Below are 19489 nucleotides of genomic sequence, written 5' to 3'. Positions count from 1 at the left end.
CTTAACTGGAAAAAGTCAGTAAATTATGGTTAATCTTTCAATATATAATATTGCTTATTCTTAAACCATGTACATGTACATTTGTACTTTTGTTTATCATTTTTTTAAATTATCAATCAATTGAATAATTCATAAAATCTAATTTGTAACTTTGAATAATTCCTCGGCATATTTGCTAAACACGAATAACAAATGGGAATTAAATAAAATGTTTGAAAGTTGATAGTCATATTAATATCATAAAAATGTACCCTTTTTCTCAATTAATGTACATATTTATTGTTTTTATCTCATATAGATTAAATGAACCATGTTATTGCTAATTGTTGTTGTTGGGTTTTTTTTTTTCGAATTGTATGTTTATGTATAATAATAATCAGTAAATTTGAGAGTTGATTTGTGTTTATTAATAATTGTAACCAAACTAAGTGACAAACATTCATTTTGGAAAAAAACTTATTTATCTGTAAAATATTTGTTCTGTTCTGTAACGATATCAAAATCTACTCCAAACCCGGTAAACGTGTGATATCACTAGTAAATCCTGGTCAAAATGGACCGGGAGTGACCGGGGATTACCTATAGGAGTACATCCCTCTATAAATAGATTTTCGGAATGTTTAGGTCATCCACTCATCATTCTATTTCATGTAAAACAATGACATAACATACCATAATTACCTACTGTGTGCTACAAAATGATAAATAAAAATCGCCGAAGAGCGCTAATTATTGACGGAAAAGGTTATTTCATTTGAAAATGTTTGCATTGCGAAATTCTCCAGTTCGCTATTCATTGTTCATATCGCGACATTTCATTTTTAATTAATAATCAAGCACCCTCATACCGCTCGGAATGATCGGCTTTATCATGACCGACTAAAAGGCTCGAGAAGTTGCTGTCGCCCTTTCACAAAATCTGATTTCATTCCATAAAGGGGCGCCGCGCTTCGGCGCGGACGCCAATCATACCAATAGTGTAACACCTCAAATATGTTTGTTTTTCCTAGGATAAAATCTTTAGCTTCATAGAATGTTTCGCGAGTGGATTACTTTGTTCCTTATTTAACCGCTCTCTTTACTTGTGAAATCAATAACACCGTTTTAGGTATAATTACAACATCTTGGGTACAAACAATGTCTAATACCACGATCGTTCTATTATATCGTCGCTAACAACGATATAGACATATTAAAGATCGTGTATGTTCTAATTTAGAATGTAACAACACTTGCATTATAAGTGAAATGTTATATAGTTTTATAGTAATTCGTCTTAAACAATTTTCAAAAGTCAAAGAATATGTTAAAATTTACTGCAAATGTTTATACGCTTTTATATAAGCATTCATTTCTTATTGAAAAAATTGGTTCAGACTCTATCGAAAATACATTTCTAATTATCCCCCTTTATTTACACTAAATGTTAATTCGGTATTATCTTTGCAAATAATGCTTTTTGGAACATCCAATATTGATAAATCTTCATTTGAACATCATATTTATGATATAAAACCATAACAAATTGAGTTACATAACCTTTAATGTAATATATACGCAATGTGTATCTAATATTCCAATCGTGTAACCGATTATATTCATATCGTTCACAATTTCACACTGAAAAGAAATATTTTCACCGGGCATTACTCCTTTTATATAAATTTTGAGACAGGAAAAAGCAAAATGAGCATAATTAAGTGCAGCTATAGGGCGCTATATTTTAATATGATTTCAATTTTGGCGAAATATAACACATAGGAAATCGCCAGCAAATAATGTGAGCAATGTTTATATATTAAATTCTAATTAAATTGTTCAATTTTTGAAAACCATATATACCACAAATAGTGTATAATTATTTCGTAATAAAACCGAAAATATAAAAATATCATTAAGTTTAAGATAAACATAAATATTTTACATCTACAACACATCAGACCTGATTAAATAATATCAATGCATACTGCAATCGCCAATGTAAAATATAAAGCATAATCTCCTATGATACGTTAATTCATAGATAAAATACATAGAACATCATTTATTATACAAGATGAATAACTCTTAATAAGCAATTAACACAAATAAAAATATTGTCTGTAAAATTACCTCCCATATGACAAATAATGATGTAAAAAGAGAAGAATAAATATTGTTATATCACGATATATTATCTTATAGGGCATCTACATGTATGTACTTTGCGGTGCAATTTTTACTTTTTCAAAATGAAACTTGTATATATACAGCCAGGGGACATCTTCGTTATCACGACAATTAGGTTCATTTTAGGTAAAAGTTAATTAAATTTGCGATGTCAATAACAATTTTTCTGTTTTTAACAATATTGTGTTAAAACAAACAAGTGGAAAAAGACAGTACTTTTACGAACGCCAGCTTTGTAAATTACCAGTTTGACACCGAAGTAAAATGTAAGTCATTTTACTTTTTTAGAAGAAACATAATCATTTAAAAAATCTTATTAGAAACAAATTCACGAAACAAATTGTTACATTTTCTTGAATTTTTATTGAGACGTATAAATAATTATAAGAAATTAAACTAATGAAGTGAAACAAAGTGAATGAGTCGATAATGGAAGATCAATTATTTATTTTTAGTCTATGTTAAAACATTTAGTGTTATACAAGGCGACAGACCATGTAAGAATTATTATAGAAAATTGTGTTGAAAAAACTGTTACATTTTTCTTGTATTTTTAATATTTTTCTTATATTATACTTTTTCTTATTAAATTGTTTTCGCGATTTATAAACATATAATAAATTAATTTCGAGTGAATTTGTCGGTAATAGTAGATCAGTAGTAAGATAAAAAAAAGTTACTTTCTATTTATTTTTATTCCATGTTATAATATTGAGTGTCAAATGAGGCAACAAACTATGTAAGAATTATTACAGAAATATATGCTGATCTGATAACACAAATTAAATATTATGTATAGAAGCTAATAGATTAAGCCAATAGAATCTTTGATTAACCTATAAATTAAATATAAAAATGTTCATACCACATCAATTAGAACTCTTGTCCACATATTTAACAATTATCATATTATATTCATATTAACATCCAATAGTATGTCTCTATCGATTTAATCAACTTCTGAAATATGTATATGGAATATGTTCCCCATGTAGACCGATCCACTTTATTAATGTCTAATTTATTAAAAATATTTGTATAGTTAACTATTCTGTTGTTACATTTTTTTTTATTGGTAATAGTTAGTATTGAAATTATTTTCTTGCATAAGTCCTGCGCAGGCAAGAATATATTAATATAGAAGAAAATTATATTAACGGATATTATAAACATAGCTTATGCCATTGTTGCACTTTGATGTTTTATTTGCGTAAATCAAGCCGCCAATTAAAATAGCTCACTGCAATGAGGGCCCGCTTTATTAAATTAGCAATATATAACTGTCAAATGAGATCGCACTAACACTGGAAAATTATGGCTAGATAATTTCTTTCTATAAAAATAGCTCACTGCAATGAGGGCCCGGTTAATTAATTATCATATAGGTACAGTAATAAGTTCGTTTTACGGATAACAACAAACCGCGTTAAGCTTGAAATACACGTATACTTATATGCTAGAAAAGCGCATACGGATGCGGGATTCCGCAGATGTTAATTATAAAATACTACAAAATGCATTAATCCGCTGTAAATCTGGCGACTCTTATGTAATCTAGTATTAACATCTTTTAAGTAACACCCTATTCAATTTCTTTTTAATTTTGTGGATACATTGCATACTCTTTCAGATGACCCTGTCAAAGGCGGCGTGGATCGTGTTTTTGCTATATTCACTTAGCTTCTGTCAACTTTGTGATGGAAAATCAAAACGGAAATCACTAAATGTATGTATAGTGAATTATTTAACACTAAACAAGGCAAAATTGAAAAAAAAAAATGTTTAAATTGTGGTAAATGGTGAATTAAAGTGCAATTTTTATTTTTTTCAATGATTATAATATAATCATTGCTATAAAAATCCATAACAGTGTGTGTTCGACTACAGCTTAAGTTTGGATGTAACATTTCATTGACGTTAATACTACTGGTGTATGATAGCAAGCAGTCAATGTAACATATATTTATATATTATTCAGATTCATTGTTCATTTATACTGAAGCGACACATACAGTTGAAATGTCAGTTTGTTTTGTAACATGTTTATAAATTATATGTTGCACCTTGAATTACTTTTTTCACAATTCTATTTATGCCAGGTGATAGCAAAATATATATTTCTATTTAATATTTTTATAGAACTAGCTTTTGCAGCACATCATAATATGACCATACTGATACGAGATATTGTAAATAAAATTAAACAATATTTTTGTTTTAGGTTATGACATTTAACACATGGCTGCACGAGTCCCTTGTGGAAGGCTATGTCGGAAAAGATGCTAGAAAAAACAGAATAATTAAAGGCCTTAAATCTTCTAAAGCAGATGTTATTTGTTTGCAAGAGGTTTGAATTTTGTGTTAAACGCTTTCTGTTGTTAAGGTCATAATATTTACGACGTATGATATACTTTTATATTATATAATTATTGACTAGTGAGCCATTGAATATGATGTGATATTCACCGGCAGATGACATATTGACCGAGGCGACTAGCTCACTAGTCAATATTTGTTTTATTATATGAACAGGCTAACAAATAAAAAAAATCACAAAAAGTACAACCTTATATACATGTACGCCTCGTTGAAGCGCGGGAAAAAAAAAGACTTCGAGAACGCTGCGGATACAAAAGTAATTCAAGTTTATTCTCAACATTGCGGTGTAGTCTTTAAGTAAAATGGCAATGTATTGATATTTTAATCGAGAAATATGCCATAAAGAACAAAAGCAACATTTATTTTTTAAGTAACACGCGTATTTAACAATCTACGGTGTATGATCATTGAATATGAGTCTCAATCTATTTTTAGACTGGGAAAATCCAATTCAGCCAGTGAATATGATACTTCACCAAGTCAATATGGTTTTATAAAAAGTTCTGTTGACTACTGTTTGGACCAATGAGATTGCAGATATATTTAGATCATATAATTATACCAAATATACCATATGCATTCATGTTTTGTTTCAATCAATGCAAATACATGTATGTAATTATCGATGTTTATATGAAGATTTTTGTGGTGGAATGGCTATCCAGATTGCTCTTCTATTTCTATGAATGTAGTACTGATATCAATCTATAACCCAAAGATTGCAAAATACCTCCTTAAGTTGAAGCTTAATTAGCTTATAAATGACATAATTCAGGTCATCTGTAATTACAAATTTATTGTTCAAAATAAATTATTGCAAATAGGAATGTACATACTTTTTAACATTCTTAATTTAACGTTCTTGATTCGATTTAAAAAAGTATGTTCAAAAAGTTCGTGGACTGCTGCCCTACTGTTCACATACACGATTTTACAAGAGACAAATATCGGAAAATGTGTTTTGTTTTGGGTGTTACGTCACAAGGACACAGTCATTTGGCGACGTTCCAGCTTTACTGGTGGAGGAAGATCTGAGGTGCCCATCCGTGCATCATTTTAGGTACATACGGGCACCTGAGTAGAACCAGTCACATTCCGTAAGCTAGCTGGATAGCTTCCTCACATGAAAGAATTCAAAGTCCCTGTCGGGATTCGAACCCAGAGCGGTGAGGGCCAAGTGGTTTGAAGTCAACGACCTTTACCACTCGGCCACGGACGCCCCAATATCGGCATATGTTCTTTATATACAGTGAATATCAATTAACTATGTGTGCAAATATCAACTCTCCGGAAATTACAAATGACAAGGGGTACACAAACCGATGCTCACGCTCACAAAACAATAAACAGCGTTCTTAACGCCGAAAATAGATAAAAATATAACCAGCTTTATGTCATTGTCAATAGTTCAATGTCTCCTAATTATATAGCCATAACCAGTTTGATTACCACCTTGTCGATCCATTCTTCGTAAAAAGGTCCGAGAGTCGGCCAAACTTTGCTCTTTATCGTGATTTTAGTAACCACGGCACTCTACGAATATAGATTTAAAATGTGAAATAAAATAGTAATTTAAAGCATCAATTTATTAATGCTATCGACCGATCTTTTAAAAAAATCGTTATGTACTGTAACAATAACGTAAAATATATATCAATTCATAAACTTTTCAATACTGAACACAGGCTAGCGGTAATAAATAATCGGGGTATATAATATTCATAATTACTGTGTACCGTTATTACATTGAAATATAACAAATATACAGATACATATATTAAAGATTTTTTGTTTGTTAAAAATTTTAACTATTTTATCAGAATTAAATGCATTCCTCATATACTTCGGTCTTCATTAAGCTCTTGAGACAACATGTCTTACGTCGTGGTTATATGCAGCTTTCTACCTAGCCCCTTCCTGTCTGTGACCTTGTATTTGCCGACTTTGAAACACTTGAAGCTGAAAACGTGTGGCAAAATGGCAAATTTATTGACCTTCTTTAATTATCTTCTTGTTTTAAGCAGAAGGAATATCCCCAATTAGACTGCACAATTAAACGAGCGCGTGAATTTCTTGTTTTTCAACGGGCGTCAAATTTTAAAAAAATTCGCTACTAATAACTACTGGTCACCCAAAAATGATTGTTTTATTTTCCTTAACATTATTTTGAATAATAAGGAGCATAAATTGCGTTATCATGGTTATCTCAGTGGGCACGGCTCGTGGGAATCAAATACAAAAAGTAAAAGTCATTTTAAGGCATTAGACACCCTTTCCTTTTATATCAACACAATTTGTTTTTATTAACGAAAATAACGTTTTGAACATGCCCCGTAAAGGATCTGTCTCATTTGTATACTTTTTATCGTTTCAATCGTTTAATCTTTATGCCTCTGTATTAAGGTATTCATTGGTCAAGACGTCGAGGATATTGTAAATGGTGTTAAGAAACAGTATCCTCATTCATTTAGCGAATTACATGATGATGTCAACAATCTCCCGCCACAGGCAACGGAAAACATACGTGAGTCCAATGTTAATTGATAAGCCATTTTTAGTTATCGTTTAATTTCGATATCTAGTATTGTGGCACATTATTTTGTTCATTTCTTCTGCTAGAAATAGTTTAGAAGTTTAGAAATTATGCAATTAGCGTATTAAACTGTAACGTTTGCAGTCATATATGAATGTCGAGTTATATTGCTTTTTGCTATCGTATGCAAATGTACTTACACACAATTATAATAATTATATGATCTCCAATATTTAATTATTAAACAGGTAATTTGTAAATTTAATTCTTAATCATCAATAATAGTAATGTCATACGAAATATTTCGATTTATATTACAAAGAACGGTTTCCAAGTCGGTAGATGTAAATCTATAATCTTGATTAAATGTTTTGCTTTTCATTCTAAAAATGATTTTTTTCTAGTGATCAATCTTTCATTATTATCAATTATGAATAAATAAACATTTTGACCAGTGGTAGTGGCCATGCAACTCATTACTACCATTTATCATAACGACCTAATGATTATTTTGTATTACACATAAGGACTGTACATATATTGTCATTCTTATCACTTGTAAATAAATGAACATTTTGTATTACATTTAAGGACCACCGTGTGACGACACTCGTCTTAAAGCTTATACATCATGTATTGCAACCAATGGATGCAATTCTAATGACACGAAACAAAATGCAGGGTGCTTATTGGCAAATTGTTTGACACCTGCTTTTGCAATATTTCAACTAGATAGTCAGGATTGCCTCCATTGTTTATCTATGTCCTTATTAAATATCGACGCGTAAGTTCAATTGTTTTAAAGGGATACTCAGGCAAATTTATGACAAAAATATCAAAGTTATCGTATGTACTCAAATCATGCTAAAATGACATTTGTAAAAGTCCCAGCATGAATGTTTTTAAAAAGTCTATATATTTTGGGTCTGAAGCGTAATTATATAAGTTGAACGAAATTAAAACGCTGAGTACTAGTAGTTTAAAATTAGTAATGTGACTTGAACAAACCCTGGAAGATACAATAACAGATATTATGGATATATTATGATGAAACAAACCTAAATCAATTATTTGATGATATTCTTCAACGTTCCCAGATATCACTGTGACAACTATTATGACATCTTAATGCTCTAACCTGACCCACGTGTGTCAGGTTAGGAAACCACCATTTTATTCATTATAAGGAGAAAAGTTTTGTTCCTGTGACTGCTTAGTGTATTCATTTTGAGGACATTTACAGATAAATGAATGAAAATTCAAAACAAAGAAATGAAATTTTCGCCTGTATATCCCTTTAAAAACATTGTAATTAATATTTCGTACATCATTGTTCTCATTATATTTTCGTTTGCTATCTAAGACTAGATCAATATTCATTAATATATATATATATAACTATCATCCTTCATTTCTTTTCTACAATGTTAATGAATAATAGGTTACTGGGAGAATGAATATTCCTTAGTTACTAATAATAAAGTTAACGCAAGGAGGAGTCACAGTTTTTGAGTTAACATTGGAATATTGATAATTATAATACATAGAGGATATTGAATGAGTGTAGTTTAATACTAAATTTATTGAACGAGTTGAATAAAATCATATTATGCGAGCCTCTGGCGAGCGTAATATTGTTTTATTCAACGAGTTCAATAAATTTAGTAATGAATCTACACGAATATAATATTCTATTTATCACATATATAAAATAAGAACAGCAAACTGTTAAAATGAGTAATTTTTCAATGACGCGCCTATAGTGTAACGCTAACATTAGCGCACTTTTAACGCTATGTTTCTATATAGCGCAAATGACGTCACGTCAAAGTGTTATTACACTAGTGTCATATCGTTTTTATTAAATCGCTTTATTACACTCCTGCGCCACGGTTTATGTGATAAAACTTAATATCACTTTGTCCTGTACACATGTGATACATTGATATTTACCAGATTTTTATCACTTGTGAACAATTGCCATTAAATCATTGCAGTTACAAATAACTTCAAACTGCAGACCTCTTTGGTCGCTAAAATGTTCGGTTGATCTAGATATTTTGTTTTATTCCTAAACGTAACACAGTTTCACTTTTGAAATTACTTAATGCTTAATAATTTAACTAATCAATTACGCTTTAACGAAAGGCTTTAATAAATAAGTAATAAATTGTTAGCTGTTATTCTCAACACTGTGACTTGAAAATACGTGTGACTTTAAAATGTGGGTATTAAATGGTGTATCACAGCTGTCAAAAGTTTCCTCGTATTTACACTAAATCTTTTTATGTTTTTCATGTCTTTAGAGTCCTTCATTCAAGAACTTTAATGTTGAGAATTAAATTGAATCTGACTTAAAGAATTTTTATTCTCTCTCATAAACATACTCAATCCAAGTCTACTTCTTCCTACCATTAAATAACTATTAAACAATAATAACATGGTCAGGAAGTTTAGGGTCTTTCCTTAATTTTATAATAACAAGATGGCATCAGTGTTAACATAAGCAGGGCATTAATAAAGCATCCAATATTAAAAGAAATAAAATCAATCTGTTATTACAAATTACAATAGGTCTACGGTACACCAAAAGTCCGAGAGTTGTATGTTTGATATCTTGTATGTCTTCTACATTTCACTTATAATTTATAAAATTTGATTGCATATACATGGAATGAACGACGCTACCTTGATGTATATTATAATGATATGCCAAAACATCCGATTGTCTAAGTATTACTCACGAACAATTAATGTTGTCCTTATATTTGATATATATAACCGCTTCGATCTTGCAATGAAATATTAACATACAACATTCAATATGCAATTTTTGGTTTAGAGGTTACTACGACTAAAATACAAACATGATTATTTATTGATATTTTGAGGGAACGCATGCGTGTGTTTATGTGCAAGCACGCGTGTGTGTTAAAGAGATTTTACTTTGATTTTTTTAGTGATCCAGATAATTATTGGATTTTATTTCCGAAACTCTTTATCTTAAGCAATATGTATTAATTATCAATAACTTTTGGTATAATTTAAGCGAAATGATATTATTTTCTTTTGAGTCGTTGTGCCTTAAGATTTGACATTCACCATATGAAAAATGTTCTACTTCTCGTCTTTGTTAATGGCAATAGAATCGTTTTGTTATTTACTGCAGAAAATATTGTTGAAATTTTAACAGTATGCAGCAGAACATTTCTTTTAATATATAATTCTGAAATAATATATTTTTTCACGTTTTCAAGGTGCTCAGACAAAGAGAGTGTTGTTGGTGGAAGACAAATGAATAATGGAGGTCTACTACTGTTGTCAAAAAAGAAACTTCGCAAAGTTTCATATACTGATTTCCATCCTTCAACAAAAGAAGCTATTTCAAGAGGGTATCTTACAGCAAAGGTATAAATTTGGTACACTTACAAATGACATATCCAACAAATTGCATTCTACATAAAAAGTATGACATTCAATATATTTACATACATGTACCTAAAAACTGTACTATCCTATAGAGTGTCATTTTGCCAGCTGTTTAAAAAAACTATTTCTATTTTTTGCTTTAAACTGTTTGCTTAAACTTGTTCACATTCATGCTATTTTAACAGATAAAAGATTTTGCACTTGTTGTGTGCGCCCATTTAAGCCCTGCCACGTCCGACGTGTTTTTTGAACGTGAGTACTTTTAACTTACTTCTCCAATAGAATTATCACATTTACAGAAATAAGTTATTGTTTTCTTTTGTTGTTGTTGTTGTTTTGTTTTGTTATTTTCATTTGATTATTGAAGTGAATAATGTGATAATAAACTGATTTCTGTAACAAATGTACAAATTATTTCGACCAAAATAACTTACTAATTTGTAAATGAATTATAATTATCATCTTATCTTTCATCAGCACATTATTTATAACAACTCTCATAAATTTCAGCTGATCTTCTTAATGCAGGATTCACTTCATATTCTGAAATAAATACATTTGAGGTAAAAGCTCTCGTCAAACGTTTTGCGGCGATAAAGCCTGTTATACTTTTGGGCGACATGAACACAGGACCTAAATTTAAATCAAAGCAAACTTCTCGACTCCCAAGTAAGCCTTCAAACGTTTTTAATGATTTTATAAACCTTTGTAAGGAATTTTTTATTAAGTACAAGCTTTTCTTCTACAATAAGTAATTTCAATTAGCCTGCTTTGACTTTGGATTATAAATGCATTTTTTAAACATTATGAACAAACCTGCCTTTTAATTGTCGCGAATGTATGAAAACTATTTAACCTAATCCATGCTTGAACCGAATTTTATAAGTCGTTGCAATTAGACTAAAGCAAGGTAAGCATACCGCTTGACCAGGCTCTATGCTGCCCGAGAAATATCATTTTTATCCTCAAAACTGATCATGGACAAACGTGAAAAATGGCCAAGTTCATAGAAGTAAATCAGAAGGTTTAAACTAAATATTGCTTAATGTATTACAGCGCTTGTGATTGCTTTTTATACATGTTTAAACTCCATGCTATCAAAACCTTGCTTTTTACTTACTAAATATATTCACTGCTAAATCAAACAATTAAAACATAGCAATATTTACAATTACTGACAGATAACTACAAAAGGCTTAAGAAACATTTCAAAACGAGACCAGTGAAAGGATACACGTTCATACATCCTAACGATGCATCCAATCAATCGATCCTTAACCATATATTTGTAAAGAATCTTTCAATACATTACACAAAGGTGAGTGCCATTATGTTTTAAATGTCATGTACACGCATTCAATGTTTATGGTTTCAAATAGTGTTTGTCTGAAGACGCCTCCAAATAAGAGTTTTCGTTAAAGTGTCGGAGTATTCTTACTTGCTGGCAGGCTATCTTTCGTTCTCACAATTTTATATGAACTGACCTAATATTGACGCAGGTTTGCAACTGAGTATGGAAAAAAAGCTGATATAAAAGTATTGTTTGAAATTTATAAAGAATACTTCTGAAATGCTTGTAAAATGCAAATATGGTAGTAAATTGCCTTTAAGTGGATGACATGTGCACAAAACAATTGATAAATCGTTTGTTTCGGAACATTTTCATTCAGTTCACGTACAATATTCATGTGTGTTATATAACAGGGGATGGGAATCTTAAATGTGTAACTTTCGCGACTCGACCATATAGTTATCCAAGCAATATAACTTTACTGTAAAGATTTTTTGTGAAAGCATTTCAAACGATGCAAAATAGCATATATATGGTGATATTAAAGTAAGTGGGAAATGTTGGTAATGAATCTTATACAAAACATTTGTAAAATAGTTAACTTACAAAAAATATGTAAATCATACTAGTATTCCAATACATTGGGAAGATTTGCCTAAGATAATTAACTATTTGCTCTTCCACATGATATTGTAAGAAAAGGGTGAAAACTCTGTTTTTGGTGTTAGAGATAAGCCGATTTTGATTACAGGGTTTTTATTTATTTACTATGTAAAAGCAAAATATTGACATATTCGGTAATAGAAATTTGCAGAAATGTATTGACTTAAAAATGTTTTACATTTCATAGAAACTTTATAATCATTAGAATTTGGGAAAGTGAAAAGATCAGATTGATGAAAAAAAAATGTTGTGCCTTTTGAAAATGCGTTTTTGCATTTAGATACGTGAGAATGATTTGAAATTTGCTACTATGTATTTATTCTGTTTTTTTTTTTCAAGTAACCAAGTGCACACCTTCTATTCAAACTGAGTATTTTATTGTGTGTTTCTATTTTATAACACGTGTTGTTAACATTTGGTTTTTTCAGAGAGTTTTCGTGCCGAAAAAGGGTGAAACTCCCATGAGTGACCACGTTGGTGTGATGTCCACTTTGAAACAACAAAAATAAATCAAGATGAAACACTTTTATTGTAGACATGTCTAGCGCGCATTTACTCTCTGATTGTACTTAGGTGTAATATTTTTTACAATTTGAAATTGTTTTCGAAACATGATTTTTGTTTCTCTAGTGTGAAATTATGAAAGTCAAAGTGAATAACATTCAAAAATTTGATTTTTCTTACTGTTTTTTGTTTGTCAATCTATATTTTGTATAGTAAGATATCTTGCAAATAAACAGTGCAAAGGGCATGAACAAATATATGTTACAATTTTATGTGCAGGGAACAGCTCTCTGATTAGAAACGAATCTGGAAATGATTGATGTCATCAATTTTCGAACCTGATACTTATGGATCATGTTATATTTACTGAAAATACAAATGTATATTTCATATAGCAGTGATCGAAGTACCAAAAAGTTCGTTTTAACTGTTTATTAGTCCAAAGCCGTGGTATCCATAAATCATAAAATGAATAACAATACAAATTAGAAGTAATCCTTCTGCATCGAACTGCATTCAATAGCAGACGGAAACATTAGCTTTTTTTTCTTAGACTAAAAATAATAATCAAAGTGATTGTACAATTATAATGATATTTTTTTTATCTTCCATGCATTTTGAAAACCATCTGCTGATTATTTGACATTACTAGGATATAAGATAAAAAAACAAAATATATATATTGTAGATTGCCAGCGGCAAGTATTGAACCTTTATCATACTGTTTCTTACCGGTTAATATTGACGACGTAGTTAATTATAACATTGACCTCTAAAAAAAACTATAATCATCGATATGTTACAAGTATCAACACAACTAAATATATAGGAAAAATGCCAAATATTCACATGTCATATACTCGTATTGAAGGCCATTCCTTAATAGAACGATAGGAATTAAAGAAAATATATATAAATATATATATATCCTACAACATTAGAGTACGAAATCTAAACAGATAATTTACCCCCCCCTCCTTTCCCTAGGTCCCATGTCCCCCCAAATTCCACTTTGGTTAGTTCCGCCCATTGCTTTCTCGTTTAATTTAGTGCACATGCTTTCTAGTATTTTTGGAACACACGCTGCTATTCATGGAAATGTCTAACGTGTCACATTGAAGGTCCCGTGATAACCGCCGTGTGAACACATTTGCGGATGTTTCTGAAACTCAAATGTTCACCATTTTCATGATAGAATTTTATATTCTGCTTAAGCCGGTGCTAGTGGGCTTGAATGATAGTTTGCACTTGACAGTATCGTCTATGAACTGGCTCGATTAAACCGAGTCTGCAACATGTTCAATTTTGCCGTTTTTGACTTTCTTTAGGGATTCTTATTGTCTTCATTTTTTCTATGTCAATTTCAAGAGCAGTAACTCAAAACAATCCATATCGACATCTATATCTTTCTACCTTTGTATCTTTCATTTTTCAATTTATTCTGATATTTTAATGTATCATTAAATATTATTCACAGTTAAAAACTTTTTATCCAGCCTATTACTTAGGATTAATTAGTAAACATGAAGCATTTACTTTTTATGAAAGGGAAATGACTATTGAATTTCATTAATTTAAAAGCACATATTGTACAATGAATTCAGTCATAAACAAATAAACAAATGAAATCATATTTAGGGTTGCTTGTTATAATTTTGAATTCTATATGGAAACGACCTAATGATAGGAGGTATATTTCCAAATGTTCACACCTTAAAAACATTTGACATGTACGAAAATAAAGTATGATGTCATCAACTCAAGATACTTTGTAGAACTATACAGAACTTGTTTACATTTCATAATACATAATGCATGTAATTCGTTTCAATAAGCGATGTAATGAAGGGATATCAGTTTTAATGTTTACAATTTGTTTAATGTTCTTTGGAAACCTTTTTAACTATTTCAAGTCCTTTGAATATTAACGAATATCATGGCTACCATCTATATATGATGCCGCAAGTGTAATATGTAGAGTACGTGCTCACTTATTAAAAATTAAAATGCATGCCTTTAAAATGTTAACTGTGTATGAATGAATGCATAAATGGATATATTATTATAAAACAAATTAATAAATATCAAATTTAAAGTCAAAAAGACAAAGCGATTATTTTGAGGAACTTGTCTTGCAGTTTTAATGGTTACTGTAAATAACGATGGTTAGTTTCTTATTCTTTACTCTTTGTCAAATTAGACAGTAATTTAGGTTGAGTCATATGCAAGGCCGCTTGGGACAAATTCAACTTCATGAATTCCTGATTTCTACTTCATGAATTTTCGAATTCAACTTCATCAATCCACGATTTCAACTCCACGAATTCAACTTCAATAATTCACGATTTCAATTTCAAGAAAACGTAAATTCATGAAGTTGAAATCGTGATTTCGTGAAGTTGAAATCGTGAATTCGCGCAGTTGAAATAGTGAATTCGTGAAGTTGAAATCGGGAATTCATGAAGCTGAAATCGTAAATTAGTGAATTCCGTCTGTTGAAAACGGGAATTTAGGAAGTTAAAATTGTGAATTAATGAAAATGAAATCGAGAATTCATAAAGTTGAAATGGCCCTACCGGTCTTTTGTAGTATCAAGATATTTATGCTTCAACGTTGAAATGGCCGATGGCAACAAGATATAAACAAAACAGAACAAAGCAGGAGAGAATGTTTATTTTCAGTTATTTATAAATATATTATAGTTTATCATTAATGGCACAATATACAAATAGAAATAGCACATTTTAAATTATAGACTTAAAGACATTTGAATAAACATTGACATATTAATATCTCATCATATGTCTGCAGTTCTGAAATTCAGTTAATAAAAGTGTAAATATACTTTTAAAAAGAAGTAATAAGTAAAACAATACCTGATGCAATAGACATACTAATCCCAGGGAATAATACAAAAAAGGGTGGAATACATATCTTCTTATTTTCTTTTTGGTCCCTTACATTCCTTGCATGACACAGTAAGTCATGAAGTTATTTAACTTACAAAACAAGATGAATTTACCTGAAGTTCATCACTTTGATTCATTGATTATTAAAACAAGAGAGCTTTTCTGAAATGAATATTCAAAATATCATATAACACAGAGATGAGTAAATTCTTAAGCAGCATTACTACAACACGAACATCACAGAGTTAGGTTATGTAAAACAGAATAGCAAATAATGAAAATAAAATAAATTTAAAACTAGAGGGTGAATTTGAAGCTAATATTGTTAACCTGAGAGTTAATAGTTTATGAAGATTAAGATATAAATTGTATATAAGATAAATATGTAAATAAAACACTAACTGTATCACACATCTCGAATAAACTGCATTATGGACTCTTTCTGTGTTAAACACGCAGTAGAAATACAGCAATATGAGTTATTTATTTAATTTTACCCATGAAATATGGTGCTATATCAGTCAAATATATTTCATATTTTAAAAATAAATATGAAATATAGATTTAAATATGAAAGTGGGCGGAGTCAAAACTCATATTTATGTTAAGAGACTTCTTTCGCCGTTTTGTTTGAAAAATCTGATAAATACAAAACAACTTTTTCTTGAATGTTGTTTTAAAAATTATCTAGCATGATAGAAAATGGTCTAACTAAGAAAATTAATCCGAACACCAATATCTTTAATTCAGTAATAAACGCTGTACAGACCTTTAAAGAGTTGTTCACATGACGTCACAATGTAGCGCCAAACAGCGCGTGCTTACGCATAAATTACTGCGCGCTGTACAATTGCAGTTGGTAGCAAGCAAGGGGATTCGTTACCATTTTCTTTGATAATGAAATTCAATAAAAAGGTTATTTTTTCGTTTTTCGTGAAATATGGTACCGGCTCGTGAAAATATGTGGCATTTTATCATGTTTCGTGAAAATATATTCTATATTTCACGCAAACGAAAAAATACCCTCTTATTATTGCACATAATGCAAATTAGTGAATGAATCTTGAATTGCTTGACTTGTCTTAAAAAGTACATATTTTACAAGTTTGATATTCTTGAAATATCTTGGGGCCCATCTGGAGGAAAGCATCTATAAAAAATATGAAAGATTTAGAAAAACCCTGACGATTTTCATTCAGACATACGTTCATAAAACGTTCATAAAATTTTTTATATAGGGTTTACGTACGTTTTTCCGTGTTATAAGGTCTTAGATTACTCTACACAAGACAAAACATGACCCTCAGAAATTCCTAGAATTATTTCTGATTGACGGTAGAAAAAAGATCAATGACATCAGAATCGTTTTATTTTTCAAGCAAACAAGTTTATAAAATAAACCAGGCACTAAACATTATTCTCTCAAAGAAATATAAAGAAAATTTATCAATATAAACGTCAATAAAACAACATTTTCTCATATTCATTTTGTGTCATCTTGTTTTGTAAGTTACTCGGATGGTTTGTTTACATTGACAACGGTCCGTTTCTTAGAAAGGGCGACAACTAAGATTAACGGCGATGTCTATAGGGCCTACGCCGTATTTCCGGCATGGTAACTTGAATGCTGCTCGCCGTGACTTATGCGATTGATGCCCTCGAATCAATAATTTTAATATAACAAAAGCGCATGACTCTTTGGCAAACAAGTCCAAATCGTAATTTTGTTTTTGTTTACTGGGCCCTGTATGTATTGCGCATAGGTAAAACTGGGCTATAACAAGAGCGCGTGACTATATTTACACATGGTTTTGGTCCAGTTATTAAACATGGGCAAAAGAGGATAAAAAAATAGCCGATTTTATGCTATGATTCAAAATACCACATGGAAAACAATGCATCATGCTATTATATGCTCAAATAATAAAAACTATACAATGGACAACCGACTGTTGAAAGTATTTCATAATATGACTGGTAAATTACATTATTTGGAAACACATATTCTTTTATTACCCCTCACTATTTTCGTAATGCTAATTTCCCATAGGCCTCTGGGAGTTATTCTTACTGTTAATGCAAGTGTACCACGTGACTACGAATTTTGTACTGTTACATAGGTAACAGTATTTTTAACAGTATAAAATCTGGTCACGTGGTCTATTTTCTAAATAAAATGAAATAAAATGGCCGCCACTTTTTTCTCGATTCATTCTTATTTTTGACGATAGGGCATCGCCGAAGTAACTATTACTCTGATAAAATTTAGTTCTTTGCAACCTAGAGTCCCTTTCGCGTATTAAATATCATTTTGTTGAATAGTCATCAGGAAACATCCGTTTTAAACGGAAGTAATTGTAATGTAAATAAGTTTGTGTCAAACTGGAATATGCAGACAATTAAAGCATGCAACAAAGGATAATTTAACAATTTTAACCAGTGAAACGTTACAGATAGAGTTGGTGGACAGACATCAGTAGGATATCATCGTTATTTACTAAATGCACTTTGTCAAAAACCATGCGAAGAATTTTCTGGATGCAGAAGGATCAGATTTCACAGATCATAACCTTATAAATGGGTTAGTGTTTTGTTATCTAATAAAACCTAGCTTATTGTATGTTTATGATTTGTAGATGCCATCACTTGCTTAAAGAATGAAAGAAAAAGAGAACTTCTCAAGTAGGCCTAAAGTACACTTAAAACTTAAAAGGTAAGGACAGTTTAAAATTAGTTATTGTTACTCTTGGTTTATTTATTTTTGTTACACTTAGATTTTGTTGACAATTTGAGATCATCACAGTATTTTTGTTCGGGGGTAATAAAATAAATAACACATGGGTTTGTGTGTAACAGTAAAAATATCATCCCTCGTAAAAATACTGTTACCCTCGGCTACGCCTCGGGTAACAGTATTTTCCTCGGGATGATATTTTTACTGTTACCCACAAACCCATGTGTTATTTATATAATATCATGTATATCTATTAATTATCTATAAAGAAAAACAAAACTGTTTAATACTAACATCAACAGTAAATCATCTAGAGAAACAAGCCATATTCAAAGGAAAAACAATACAACATATATTTGTCAATTACATAAAGCATAAAATGAAATGTAAAATCTCAGTATCTTTAATGAGAAATTGTTTGTTACAAGTAACAAATCGCCATTAACCGATGATGTTATTAAAATGTGTTGCTTAATATGTAAAGATATTTTTAAATTTATTCACAAGGTATTTAGCTTCATTAAACATTTTCATGAAAAATAAACAGAACGTGGTTTTATTGTTACTGTCATAATTGATAAACATGTACATGATCGAATACAGAAACAAGCTTTTAACATAGGAGTATAATGGTAATGTAACAGTACTTTCTTTCTTCTACTTGGGTTACATTTCTATGTATTGTGACATAAAAGAACAGGACACATTATATAGTCATATTTGATTTGCTTCTTATATGCTCTGAAATAAGTATGAACTCATACAAGAGGCAAATCACTACTGATATTTCACCATTAAATGACTGGTGGGAAACATATAATAGAGTAATACTTGTCATTTAACTTGACTGTCATGTTTCTAAACAAATATTGATGATA

At 30.2% G+C, this 19489-nt stretch overlaps 1 protein-coding gene and 1 long non-coding RNA gene across 2 annotated transcripts; both read left to right on the top strand.

Moving 5' to 3' along the window:
- Positions 1-3805: 3805 nt before the first annotated feature.
- LOC132732797 (uncharacterized) lies at positions 3806-7067 on the top strand. Its single transcript, XR_009626097.1, has 3 exons — positions 3806-3895; positions 4391-4516; positions 6952-7067. It is a non-coding gene; the product is annotated as an uncharacterized LOC132732797 (long non-coding RNA).
- A 2236-nt stretch (positions 7068-9303) lies between these two features.
- On the top strand, positions 9304-13365 carry LOC132732791 (uncharacterized). Its single transcript, XM_060719302.1, has 6 exons — positions 9304-9347; positions 10339-10489; positions 10696-10762; positions 11021-11179; positions 11692-11828; positions 12893-13365. Exons 1-6 carry the CDS (start codon positions 9304-9306, stop codon positions 12971-12973), a joined length of 639 nt encoding a protein of 212 aa, XP_060575285.1. The 3' UTR covers positions 12974-13365.
- The last annotated feature ends 6124 nt before the right edge of the window (positions 13366-19489 follow it).

Source organism: Ruditapes philippinarum, unplaced genomic scaffold (genome assembly GCF_026571515.1).
Source record: "Ruditapes philippinarum isolate M1 unplaced genomic scaffold, ASM2657151v2 ctg963_1_1_1_1, whole genome shotgun sequence".
Lineage (NCBI taxonomy): Eukaryota > Metazoa > Mollusca > Bivalvia > Venerida > Veneridae > Ruditapes > Ruditapes philippinarum.
This window is presented reverse-complemented; position numbering and strand designations above follow the sequence as displayed.

Bases quoted from the DNA above. Each gene is read 5' to 3' on its own strand.
- LOC132732791 (XM_060719302.1), top strand. From the start codon at position 9,304: ATGTGGGTATTAAATGGTGTATCACAGCTGTCAAAAGTTTCCTC. The intron at 10,490-10,695 runs GTATAAATTTGG...CTATTTTAACAG, and splicing joins GAGGGTATCTTACAGCAAAG to ATAAAAGATTTTGCACTTGT. The intron at 10,763-11,020 runs GTGAGTACTTTT...CATAAATTTCAG, and splicing joins GTCCGACGTGTTTTTTGAAC to CTGATCTTCTTAATGCAGGA.